The following is a 12,808-nucleotide window of genomic DNA, read 5'->3' on the forward strand; positions in this document are numbered from 1 at the left end:
TGGGGAGTGGGTTTGATATTATCCCATGAAAGAAATTTGTTGCAAGTGAGGGGCAAACAAAGGTTAACATTTTCTGGGAGGCCATCCTTTTCTAAGAGGAGATCAGCAAACTCAAACCGAAATCTGCTTCTACAGGCTACGGCACATTTCCCAGACGTGGTGGATTTAAAAGGCTATGCCTGGAGCTCTCGGTCTAGGTGGAACTCCAGCATTAACAGTGGAACTGGTGGAACAGAGAGAACCCCTTCACTTGCTCCCTCCAACTCCAGCACGACAAGCTGGAAAACAGGACAGAAACCTCATCCAAACTGAAGGCGATGGCAAGGTTCCCTCAGTCAGCATAATTCCAGCACAACAGCAATGGGAGGCCATTCAGCCCCTGGAGCATGTTCTGTCAATCACTTTCCTGACAGTGCACCCGCCCCCCCCCACCACCATAACTCTCAACCAATCAAAAATCTCTAACTTGGCCTCAAACATATTCGATGACCCAATCTCCACGGAGAAAGGTCACATCACCTGGCTTTTTTGATGGTGGCGGTATTGGGGGTGGGGGTTAGGCAAATTACTCCTCAACAGTATCTTAAATGGGAGACAACTAGTATTTAAACTGCAAGGGGAAAAACCCTCTCAGCATCCATCACGTCAAAGAAAAGATAGATAAACAGGGCCACATCAGATGGTGAAGCACAAAACATGACAACTCATTTGTTTGATTCATTCGGTCCCCAAAGCATATCCCAGAGTAGCACACAGCCGACAAATTAACTTTCTGAAGTGCAGACATGGAGGAAATGCACAACCAGCTCCAAAGAATCAGATAACAACCAGATCAGTTCTCTTTCAAGTAAGGTGGGTTGAGGTGAAAACATTGACTGCAGATTGATTGCCAGAGAGGGGGGCTTAGAACAGAAAGACAGATTGACAAGAGAGACAGACAGATACACACCCCTGATCCTCTTCAGTACAATGGCCTGGGGATTTGTTTTTTTTTGGGTCCCCAGGACTGGAGACATTGGCTTTATATCTCACATGGAAGACTGCGCTTCTAGACAAGGGCACAAGTGTGTGACCTTCTTACTCAAGGCAGGGGTTTGAGCTGCAGGAGCAGGGCTGATTATCATGAAACTATGACTGGCGTTGGAGCAGCAGCAAGCTGGCTGTAATCACAAACAGATGGAGGTGGCCAAGGAGTTTACGTAGGGGTGCCATGGAGGAATCAGAAGGGGCCTCAGGAGAGAAGTAGAAGCCTGGACTACAAGAAGCCCGGACTACGAGAAGCCCAGCGGAGCTATTTTGTGCAGTGAAAGAGAAGTGATGGCAAGATTTGAGGGTGTACTCACATCTTTTATCAACAAGGCATGAAGCATGACGTCTGTCAGTCCGTTATCCTGGAGAGAGGACAGCAACGACGGCTCTTGGAACACAAATACAGTCACTACCTCTGTCGCTGGAAAGAAAAATTACAAAGACAAAAACAGAGACTCATCAGTGCTGCCGCAGACAACTCCATACACCCCCACGTACCCTCACTGGCAGGCTGGCCAAGGCAGCCCTCTGACAGTTACCCACGACAACAAAACAGCCTCTCAGACTGGGTTAGCGGTAGACAAGAAAAATAGGGGACTGGATCAATAAATGACAAAGGCCAGATGCAAAACGTGGCCTCGATCAATACAAGCTGGGAGTACGCAAACAAGACATCCAATGCAGTGATCCAGCTCAATGTCTTGTAGTTGCCATCACAAATTGACTCCATTCCTCCCTCCCACTTAAATCAGAAATCCATTACAATATTTTAAATGCTGCAGCATCTATTCATCAAGGCATTCAAAAGTAGGAGAGAGAGTGGCGAAAGAGTATGACGATATAGACAGAGATAAACAGGAAAAAAAGGTTTGACTTGCATTTCACGTTAGGAAAGCTCCCCTCATCCTCTTTGAGAAAGTTGAGAGAGATGTTTTGCACTCAACCGAGTGCAGTTGAGAACAGAGGACTTGGGAGCAGCAATAGGCCATTCAGCAAGACCATGGCTGATCTCCACTTTCCTGTCTGTCCACCACACGCATGCGTGCACAAACAAACAGGCACGCACTGCTCAACTCCCTTGCACACCTTGCAGCAGCCAACAATAACAAGTGCCACAAACAGCTGCAGACATAGGAAAGTGGCAGTGCTGTTGTCCGTGTAGTTGGGCTGTCAGCAAATGGCAAACCGTTGCTTACGTGTCCCAGAACAGCACAACACAGTGCCACCATCCTGTCGGGCCACACCATGGAGGAAGCAACAGCGTTGATGGTCTTAAGTCACCTCTGATAGTGAAGCATTTCTATCAGCGCTGGTTGGCTCAGGGGAGTGACAGCCTAGATTTTTTATGTTCACTGCCTTCGGACTTGAATGACATTCCCATTTACGCATTTTTTTTATTATTTTAAGGATCCACTGACATGGGTGCCATCTACAAGAAAAGCTGCCTTCATTTACAGAGGCAAATTAGCAAGGCAGTTGCTAACAATCTGGTGATTAAACCCAACATTTAAAAAAAAAACAAAAAAGAAAATCACTAAAAACTCAGCAGGTCTGGCAGCATCTGTGGAGAGAAGAGTGAAGTGACCCTTCCTCAGAACTGATAATAGCTAAGAAATTGTTGGTTCATATGCAGAAGATAGGGGGTAAGGAGTAAATGATAAGTGGAGATAGAGCCCAAATGAGAGAAAAGAACAGTTGGACAGACAAAGGAGTAGGTAACGATCTGGCTAGGAGGGTGAATTAATGGGGACGGTTAGTGGTTAACAATGGGAACTCTGATTTCTCTCCACAGACGCTGCCAGACCTGCTGAGCTTTTCCAGCATCCACCGTTCTTTCAGTTTTCATTCAATAAGACAACACTGAGTTGAACATGCTTGTTTACACAGCTGAGTACGCTGCACAGAGAATAACACCATACTCCCACCAGCTTTATTCCATGCAGGTTTCATACGGCAGACTGCTGCATCACTCGCTGACACAGTGATGGGAGAGATAGAGGGGTAAAGGGAAATGATAAAATGGTGGGAGAGAGAGAGAAGGCTGCAAGTTTTATTGCTGTGGGAGACAGCAAAACAAAAGAAATCGATGACGGATCAAGACACTTCGATGTTGCTTACCGAGCAGGAACAGTGATGGCCCGTAATACTCTGCATTGCTGATGATGTGCTTTAGTGAGGTAGGCAGGGACCCATCCATTACTGAAAGGTAAACAGCACAGAGGAATTACACAAGTGCTTCTGCTTAGGGTTGGAGTGAACCAACAGAGCTAACAATGTCATGGGAACTTTTATTCATTCATAAGTTGTGGGTGCTAACACTTAGCCAGTATTGATTGCCCATCACCTAATTACCCTCGAGGAGATGGTGAGCCACCTGGAACCGCTGCAGTCCTGGAAGGGTTGGGGAGACACTTGTGGTGTTATTAGTGACAGTGTTTCACAATTGTCTACCTGAAGGTAGATGGAGTTTCAAGATACAGTTTCAGAATTCCTGTCACACAGTGGTAATGCCCCTACCTTTGACCCAGGAGTACCAGAATAGACTGATTCAGATATTTTTTAAATCTCAAAAAATAAGATCGTTTTGTCACAATCTAAAGTGGATGATAGGTCAGACTAGAGGAGCTTGATTGGCCTTATCCCTGCTGACTGAAAGATGTCAAAACACTGGACAAACTTGCAGTGCCCAATTCACCGAAAATAAACTGAAGCTTCCAACAGCAAACTCAATCACATCCACAAAGTACAAAACTGAGGTCATATAAAACCTCAGATAACAAGGTGTAGAGCTGGATGAACACAGCAGGCCAAGCAGCATCAGAGGAGCAGGTTTCAGGTCTATCCCAAAGTGCTTGGAACGCAGCCATGCCAGGCAATTTGCACAGAGCAGTCCCATAAATGACATGCAACAAGCAGCCAGTCAGCCTGTTGTTTTCTGCCAAGGGAGGTGAGTTGGTAAATACTATCACAAGATACTGTACATCCACCCAGCAGTGCAGACGAGTCCTCTCTTTCATACCTCACCGGACAGTACGACTCAAACCCATGACCTTCTGATTCCAAGATCAGAAAACTAACAACTGCAGGGAGATTATTTTAAGTAACCTCCTCTTGTTCAGTACAAGTTGTGGTTCCCCCGAGAGACTGAGTATTCTTTATGATTTTATTCTGATGCACTCGACAATGAGCTGACACTAAGTCTCTTTCTCTCTGCCATCCTTATTCTTGTCTGTATTACATGCGACTCCAGACCCATGGCAATATGGCTGACTCTTAACTGCCCTCTGAAATGGACTAGAAAGAGACTCTGCTTACAAGGGTTTGTACACATGAGGTTCCCAAACCACTAAAAAGTGAGTTAAAACAATATTGCTGAGAACAAGTCAGAGCTTTTCATCATGACACAATTACAAGAATTCCAAACAAGAGAACAACATCAGGACACAATTGCAGGACTTCCCAACCATGGAACAACAAATGCTGGTTTTGCCAACAATACCCACACTCCATGAATTACTGAAGCAAAAAAAAGTGTCAACATTATCTAAACTGCTTTAAATGCGATGAAGTAGTTTGTCAAATAGGAAGACCTCAACTGCATACAGTTCCTTAGGTGTGGTCTTGCCAATGCCCTGTACAAAACATCCCTACACTGATGCTCAACTCCTAGTTTAGAACAAAATTCCATTTGCTTTCCTGATCACTTGTTGAAGCTGCATACTAACTTTTCATGACTCGTATGCCAAGACACTCAGATCCCTCTGCCCTGCAGAGTTGTAATCTCCCTGCATTTACATGACAGACGATGGGAACTCATTCAGCTACTTCTTCCCTGAAAGATAAAGGGCCTTAAAGAGAAAATATTACCATGCCGAATGCTGTCCGAGAAAGCTGGATCTTGAATGGCCTTCTTCAGAAAGTTGAGCATGGACTTCAGCAAGGCTGCTCGCTGCGGGATGCACTGAACCCCTGCACGGAGAACAAAAACACTGAATTACATCAAAAGCCATTCACCATCCTAGTACGTCTTGATGTATTTGGCAGGCCAAGGCATCAGACTTTCAGATCAAAGTTGCCGTTTTATCAGAGGGAATAGTGGCCAAATTGCAGACAAACTCCCACAGTACAGCAACATCATTCCGAGGAGATGCTGGCTCAAGGACAGATTTCGACAAACTCCCCCTTGTGACGATGCTGTGGCTTGTAAAGGTTCTTTTGTCCTTTTGTTTTGAAGAAAGGACCTGAGCACTCTGGGGTAATGTAAACAGCTTGGGAGGGCCTTGGAATTTTTTTTCAAAAAACAGCCTGAATGGGTGTGGCCAGCTCTCTCAGATCAGAATTTCTGGTTTTTGGTTTTTCAGTAGCATCAAAAGCTGTTGGGGTTTCAACAGAATTGGAAGCTTCAGTGAAAATCTCCTACCTGCCACTCTTTCTCAATTTTGTCTTGATGTATTTCCTCCTGAATTGGAGAACTGCATGTAAGAATCTGTGTCTGAAATTGCCTTTTTGCCAAGGAGTGTGTTTATGGGATGTTACTATATTGGAATAGTTCACAGAATCACTACAGTGAGGAAACGCTGAATTACATCAAAAGCCATTCACCATCTTAGTACGTCTTGATGTATTTGGCAGGCCAAGGCACCATACTTTCAGATCAAAGTTGCCATCTTATTGGAGGGAATAGTGGCCAAATTGCAGACAAACTCCCACAGTACAAGTCCAACAAGACCACACCGACCTTCAGAGCATCCCACCCAGACCCATCCCCTATAACCCTCCTAATACACTCATCCCTGAACACTATGGGCAATATAGCATGGCCAATCCACCTTAACCTGCACATCTTTGGACTGTGGGGGGAAACCGGAGCACCCAGGGGAAACCCACGTAGACACGGGGAGAACGTGCAAACTCCACACAGACAACCTCCCTGGTGCTGTGAGGCAGCATTGCTAACCACTGAGCCACCGTGCTGCCCCTTTAATTAGTAATAGCTACGGTACCTATTATTCAGTTAAGTTTTCCAATAGTGTTAAGTTATTCTAAATTCCTGTTCTCTTTTGTGCATTTTAACTATAGTGTTTAAATAAATTGTTTTGCTAAACATCAAGTAGTTGAACCAGTCACATTGCATCTGGAACACAAAGCTGCACTTACCTTTGAAATAAGAGAAGGTTAAGGTCTAGGCTACCATCTTAAACTATGTTGAGGTGGTACTGTCTGGTCCTTAACACCCTCTTAGCATGCATGGAAGAGGAAGGATACCAACAACCCCACTCCACATCTAACCTGTCTTATCTCAAGACATTAACCGAGGTGAAAGGGACAACTCCTTCTGCCCACTCCTGCCACACAGACAGACAGTCGGAGCAGCTAACACCCTTACCAGCTCTAGGTGGGTAACTTGGGGCAGTGCTCGGCCCTCGTGGCTCTGCCTCTGGCCTGGCCTCAGTCGAAGTTGAAGGGCCAGGACTGCTCTCCATCACGATATCTGAAACTGCGGAAGGCAGAAGTAAACACTCTGCAAAGGATACACTGTGCTCAGGGTCATTTAAGTATTTTGTTAACTAAGCCTATTACCGTTTATTGGGCTTCCCCCACCACCCCTTTTCCCAACAGCAGAGCACGCAACCTGGAAGAATTAGACGAGGGCTGCACAGGAGCGAGACTCAGAGAAACCACAGAAAGCTTCGAGGCTGCATGCTGGAATGCAACCCCAGAGAGAACAGCATCAGTGCAGACTTCAAAAACAGCATGGTTTTAGGAAATCAAATGGCACGATGGCCTTTATAGCGAGACAACTGAGTACAGGGCTACAGAAGCTGCATTAGTTAGGCAGGGCTTTGCTGAGAGCACGCCTGAAGAACTGTGCATGCTTTGAGTCTACACATTCAAGAAAGGAAATGCTCGCTTTCGGAGAGGACTTGTAGCACACTTCCGACCTCTGGGTGGGGAGGCTCGGGTTCAAGTTCCACCTGCTCCAGAGGTGGGAGATAAACGGATTGCTTAGAAAATATCGACCCTCACAGTGACCGTTTGATAAGCTGGAATGAGGGGGTTGAGAAGTTGAGTCAATGATTCTCTGGATTATAGAAAAGTGGGATGTGATCCCACGGACACAGGATGGAGACTGAGCGACTGTTTCCACTACAGTCTCAGGATAAGGAAGTGTTTCTGTAGAGCGTGAACCCTAACATGAACCATAAGCAGCTCTGCCACACAGGATGGGAGATGACACTGAATTTGAGGACAGTGCAAATAGGAAGGACTCATTTACCTTAGCAGAGAGGTCAATGGCTAGGGAACACAGATTTAAAATGAATTGGTGGAAATGTTCAAGGGAAGAGGATTGATAAGTCTCCTGGCCCTGATGGAATGCATCCCAGGGTACTAAAAGAGATGGCGGGAGAAATAGCAGGTGCGCTGGCGGTAATTTTCCAAAATTTGCTGGACTCTGGGGCAGTCCCAGCAGATTGGAAAACAGCAAATGTGACGCCACTGTTTAAAAAGGGAAGTAGACAAAAGATGGGGAATTATAGACCGGTTAGCTTAACCTCTGTAGTGGGGAAGATACTTGAGTCTATTATCAAGGAAGAAATAGCAAGGCATCTTGATAGAAATTGTCCCGTTGGGCAGACGCAGCATGGGTACATGAAGGGCAGGTCATGCTTGACAAATCTTTTGGAATTCTATGAAGACATTACGAGCGAGGTGGACAATGGGGACCCAGTGGATGTGATGTACCTAGACTTCCAAAAGGCTTTTGACAAGGTGCAGCACAAGAGGCTACTGCATAAGATAAGGATGCATGGCATTAAAGGTAAAGTATTAGCATGGATAGAGGATTGGTTGACTAACAGAAAGCAAAGAGTGGGGATAACTGAGTGCTATTCTAGCTGGCAGTCAGTGACTAGTGGTGTACCTCAGGGATCGGTGTTGGGACCGCAATTATTTACAATTTATATAGATGATTTGGAGCTGGGGACCACGCGTAGGGTGTCAAAGTTTGCAGATGACACTAAGATGAGTGGCAGGGCAAAGTGTGCAGAGGACTGTGAAACTTTGCAGAGGAACATAGATACATTGAGTGAGTGGGCAAAGGTCTGGCAGATGGAATACAATGTAAATAAATGTGAAGTCATACATTTTGGTAGGAGTAATAGTAAAAAGGATTATTACTTGAATGGTAAAAAGTTGCAGCATGCTGCTATGCAGAGGGACCTGGGTGTCCTTGTGCATGAATCACAGAAGGTAGGTCTGCAGGTACAATAAGTAATTAGGAAGGCAAATGGAATTTTGTCCTTCATTGCTAAAGGGATTGAAATAAAAAGCAGAGGTTATGTTGCAGCTGTACAAGGTGCTGGTGAGGCCACACCTGGAGTACTGTGTGCAGTTTTGGTCTCCTTACTTGAGAAAGGATGTATTGGCACTGGAGGGGGTGCAAAGGAGGTTCACTAGGTTGATTCTGGAGTTGAGGGGGTTGGTTTATGAGGAGAGACTGAGTAGATTGGGATTATATTCATTGGAATTCAGAAGATTGAGGGGGGATCTTATAGAAACATATAAAATTATGAAGGGAATAGATAAGATAGAAGTAGAGAGGATGTTTCCACTGGCAGGTGAAGCTAGAACAAGAGGGCAGAGCCTCAAGATTAGAGGGAGCAGATTTGGGACTGAACTGAGAAGGAATTTCTTCACCCAGAGGGTTGTTAATCTATGGAATTCCTTGCCCAGTGAAGTAGTTGACGCTACTTCAGTAAATGTTTTTTTAAAAAAAGGTAGATTTTTTTTGAACAATAAAGGAATTAAGGGATACGGTGAGAACGCGGTAAGTGGATCTGAGTCCACGAAAGGATCAGCCATGATCTTATTGAATGGTGGAGCAGGCTCAAAGGGCCAGACGGCCTACTCCTGCTCCTAGTTCTTATGTTCTTATGAGAACAGACTGTCCTCTTAAAACCCAAAGGGCAGCAGGAGTGTGGAACACGATGCCTGAAAGGGGAATGGAGGCAGAAACCCTCTTGAACCTTTTTGCAATGTTAAAAAGGCCCAAAAACGTTACAGACAATGTGGGTATCCCAGTCAAGCCAGGTTACTAGAGTACTGCTGGGTATACACATTAGTTGGAAAATACAAATGTCCAATGCACCAATATATTACCTTCAGAATCAGTCTCCATCTCCTCACCCTCCTGAGTTGTGCTCGATCGCTGAATCTTTGGCTTAATGACAAAAGGACACTCCTTCCTGCAAATATCAACTTCATGCTTCAAAGAAGAGGAGAATAACAGTTAATCAGGCAGCTAAGGTGCAACTTCCAAAGTTAGAGCTAAAGCATATGACTGGCACACAATAATGGGAGCTTTATTCTGCGTCTAACCTCGTGCTGTCCTGTCCTGGGAGTGTTTGATGGGGACAGTGTAGGGGGAAATTTATTCTGTCTAACTCCATGCTGTCCCTGTCTTGGGAATCTTTGACGTACACAGTTTAGAGACAGCCTTACATTTAGTTTTAAAAAAAGTAGAGAGCGCTTCAATCTGTAACTAACACGGTGTATTTTGGCTTTGAATAATTTGGCATAAGTAGAATTTTACAGCACAGAATGAGGACTTTCGGCCCTTTTAACTGTTCCATGTCTTTGGAAAAGGTGTCTGTTGAATTCATTTCCTTGTTTTTTCCCCCCTCACATTTTCCATGCAAGAACAGGAAGAGGGGCCCAGCCCATTGAGTTCATTCTTCCAGCATGTCCCAAAGTAACAGGAGGCGGCCATTCAGCCCCCTCCTCAAATCTGTCAGCCAGGAACAGGAGGCTATTCAGCAGCTTGAGCCTATACACCCATTCACAGAGTTCAGATCCCGATTGGCCACGATCTCAGCTTGTTCACATTCCTCAATGTCCTTGACGGACAAAAGAGATTTTCCTAATTCCTGTTAAAATGTTAGACTCGAAACTGCTTTTCTCACGTTTTTTTGTTTCTGATCATAACACATCACAGCCATTAAGATTCACCTTCTTGAAAGGTAACCCGATTTTCAAAACAACTTGTGTCATAGCAGAGTCACCCAGCAGGCTAGAAAGCCACGTACCTCTAACCGGTTGATGAATACAGCCAATCCACTGTGTGACTGGAAGGCTGCCATGTCCAGGTTGGTGATGAGGTCAACCACTCGGACAGCTCTGGTCACGAAAGTGATCTGATCCTGCTCATCGCCGAGGTACTTGATCACCTAAGTAAAAAGATGAAGGTGAAGGGGAGGACAAATAAATTAATTCCCAAGTCTACTGTTATTCGGCAAGAATGCACGCATGTACCCTCACACGACACTGTTGGTACAATTCCTTCATGATGGGTTTGAGGGATAGAGAAACTATACTACCACTAGTGAGCACGACTTGCAACTTGAGTCACTGGGAGCCATTTACCTGGGCAGTTTGCAGGTTAAAATGCTGACAAGAACAGAGATGACGATAGAGCAATACGAGTTGTTTGTTAAGTACTTTTTGCAGTTCTGCTCACCACACTATAGGAAGGATGCAATTGCACGAGAGGGGGTGCAAAGGAGATTTACCAGGATTTTACCTGGGCTGGCGCAATCTGGCTACAAAGAGACTAGACAGGTTGAGGCAGTTTCCTCAGAGCAGGGAAGGCTGACGTGGGCCTCATTGAGGTGTTCGAAACGATGAGTGGCATTTGACAGGGTGGATAGAAACAAGCTTTTCCCCTTAATAGTGGGGTCATTAACAAGGAGGCACAGATTTAAGGTAAAGGGCAGGAGGTTTGAAGAACTTATTTGGAACTCACTGCCCTAAAGGGTAGGAGAGGAAGGAGCCATCACAACAGTAGTATTTAGATGAATATTTGATACGCCACCTAGAGTGAGAGGTCACTTAGAATAAGAGGTAGCAGATTTAAAACAGAGGAGGAATTACTTCTCTCAAAGGGACGTGAATCTGTTGGATCAGAGTATGGCGGATGCCAGGATAATGAATAAATTTAAAGTGGAGTTCAGGCCAAGATGAAGAGGTGGAGCAGGGTCAAGGGGATGATTTATCTACTCCTGCTCCTAGCCCTTTCAGCATAAGAACGTAAGAAATAGGAGCAGGAGGCGGCAATCTGGCCCCTCGAGCCTGCCCCACCATTCAATAAGATCATGGCTGATCTTTTTGTGGACTCAGCTCCATTTATTCGACAGCTCGCCATAACCCTTAATTCCTCTACAGTTCAAAACTCTATCTTTGCCTTAAAAACATTCAATGAAGTAGCTTCACTGGGCAGGGAATTCCACAGATTCACAACCCTTTGGGTGAAGGAGGTCCTCCTCAACTCAGTCCGAAATCTGCTCCTCCTTACTTTGAGGCTGTGTCCCCTTGTTCTAGTTTCACCTGCCAGTGGAAACAACCTTGCTGCTTCTACCGTACCTATTCCTTTCACAATTTTATACATTTCTATAAGATCCAACCACCCGGCCAACCATTCTTCTAAATTCCATTGAGTATAGTCCCAGTTTACTCAATCTCTCCTATTAAGCCAACCCTCCCAACTCCGGAATGAACATCCTCTGCACCCCATCCAGTGCTAGCACATCCTTTCTCAAGTAGGGAGACCAAACCTGCACACCGATACTAGGCTACTGTTACCATGCTGCCAAATGGAAATAAACAGAGGTGCTTGAAGACCAGTATGGAGACAATGGGCAAAAAGTAACGTACCCATGTCTCTGTGTAACCTCTCTGTCCACTTCACAGCCTACTATCTGACTTTTCCTTTCATCAACAAATTTAACACCACCACCTTTGGACCCTGCATCCAAGTCATATATAATAATTATAACAAGTTGCAGTCCCACTGATCTCTGTGGGACTCATTACATCGTTAACCAAAAAAAAAAATCCATTTATGCCTGTGTATTGTTCGCCAGCCAATCTTCTATCTAGGCCAATATAATATCTCCACCAAAAAGTACGCAAGTTTCCAAAATAACCTTTGTGAAATCTGATTGGATGCCTTCTGAAAAGTTCCCCAAGTATTATCCAACTTCCTTTGGAAAATTACAACTAAATCTGCTTCCACTGTTCTTTCATTCAACACATCCCAGATTGTAACTTGTTATGCAATATTCTTTTCATCTTAATTAGCTCTTTTGTCAGTCGAGTGAGGCAGCGTGTAGACAGAATGTCAGTGGACAGTAATCCAGAAACCCAGGTTAACGCTCTGGGGATGTGTTTGAATCCCAACATGGCAGATGGTGACACTCGAACGCAATAAAGACCTGGAATAAAATGCTGACCTGGCGTCCAGTTGTAAAAGCCCATCTGGTTAACTGACAATATCCTTCAGGGAATGAATCTGTTGCGTTACCCAGTCTGGCCTACATGCAACTCCAGACCCATAGCCACGTGGGTGACTTGTAGCAATGGGCAGTAAATGCTGGCTCAAACAGTAACTTCCTTCCTAAACTCTGTTGCCTAGAACTGGTCACAATAGACAAATGGATCGAAAGCCTCACAGTGAAATGCAGAATTAAATCCTTTTCTTGGTTATTTATTTACAGAATACCACACTACATGCATGTGCCTCCTTCATACTAAAACAACGGTCTCATTATATACCATCTTGGAAAACCCCCGTGAAACAAATCAAGTCAAACAGCTCCTTAAGCGAGCAACATAACTCAAAAGGGACTGACGAAACAGAAGTAAAGTTTGGCTTAATTTGGCATTCATTTTAAATTACACAAGCTGCTGTGGTGGGATTTCATTTATTCATTAATTCATGAGA

The 12,808-nt window shown here is 44.8% G+C and overlaps 1 protein-coding gene across 1 annotated transcript in view; it reads right to left on the reverse strand.

The window, feature by feature from the left end:
• LOC109937831 (E3 ubiquitin-protein ligase HUWE1-like) overlaps positions 1 to 12,808 on the reverse strand; it is a 171,027-nt gene that overhangs the window by 124,414 nt on the left and 33,805 nt on the right. Inside the window, exons 17-22 of the mRNA XM_048619929.1 lie at positions 10,116 to 10,256; positions 9,190 to 9,295; positions 6,416 to 6,526; positions 4,897 to 4,998; positions 3,148 to 3,228; positions 1,344 to 1,450 (exon numbers count right to left, since the gene is read on the reverse strand). Coding sequence (XP_048475886.1) covers positions 1,344 to 1,450; positions 3,148 to 3,228; positions 4,897 to 4,998; positions 6,416 to 6,526; positions 9,190 to 9,295; positions 10,116 to 10,256 — 648 coding nt within the window. The remainder of the gene's footprint in view (positions 1 to 1,343; positions 1,451 to 3,147; positions 3,229 to 4,896; positions 4,999 to 6,415; positions 6,527 to 9,189; positions 9,296 to 10,115; positions 10,257 to 12,808) is intronic.

Source organism: Rhincodon typus, chromosome 44 (assembly GCF_021869965.1).
Source record: "Rhincodon typus isolate 14 chromosome 44, sRhiTyp1.1, whole genome shotgun sequence".
In the NCBI taxonomy this organism is placed as follows: Eukaryota; Metazoa; Chordata; class Chondrichthyes; order Orectolobiformes; family Rhincodontidae; genus Rhincodon; species Rhincodon typus.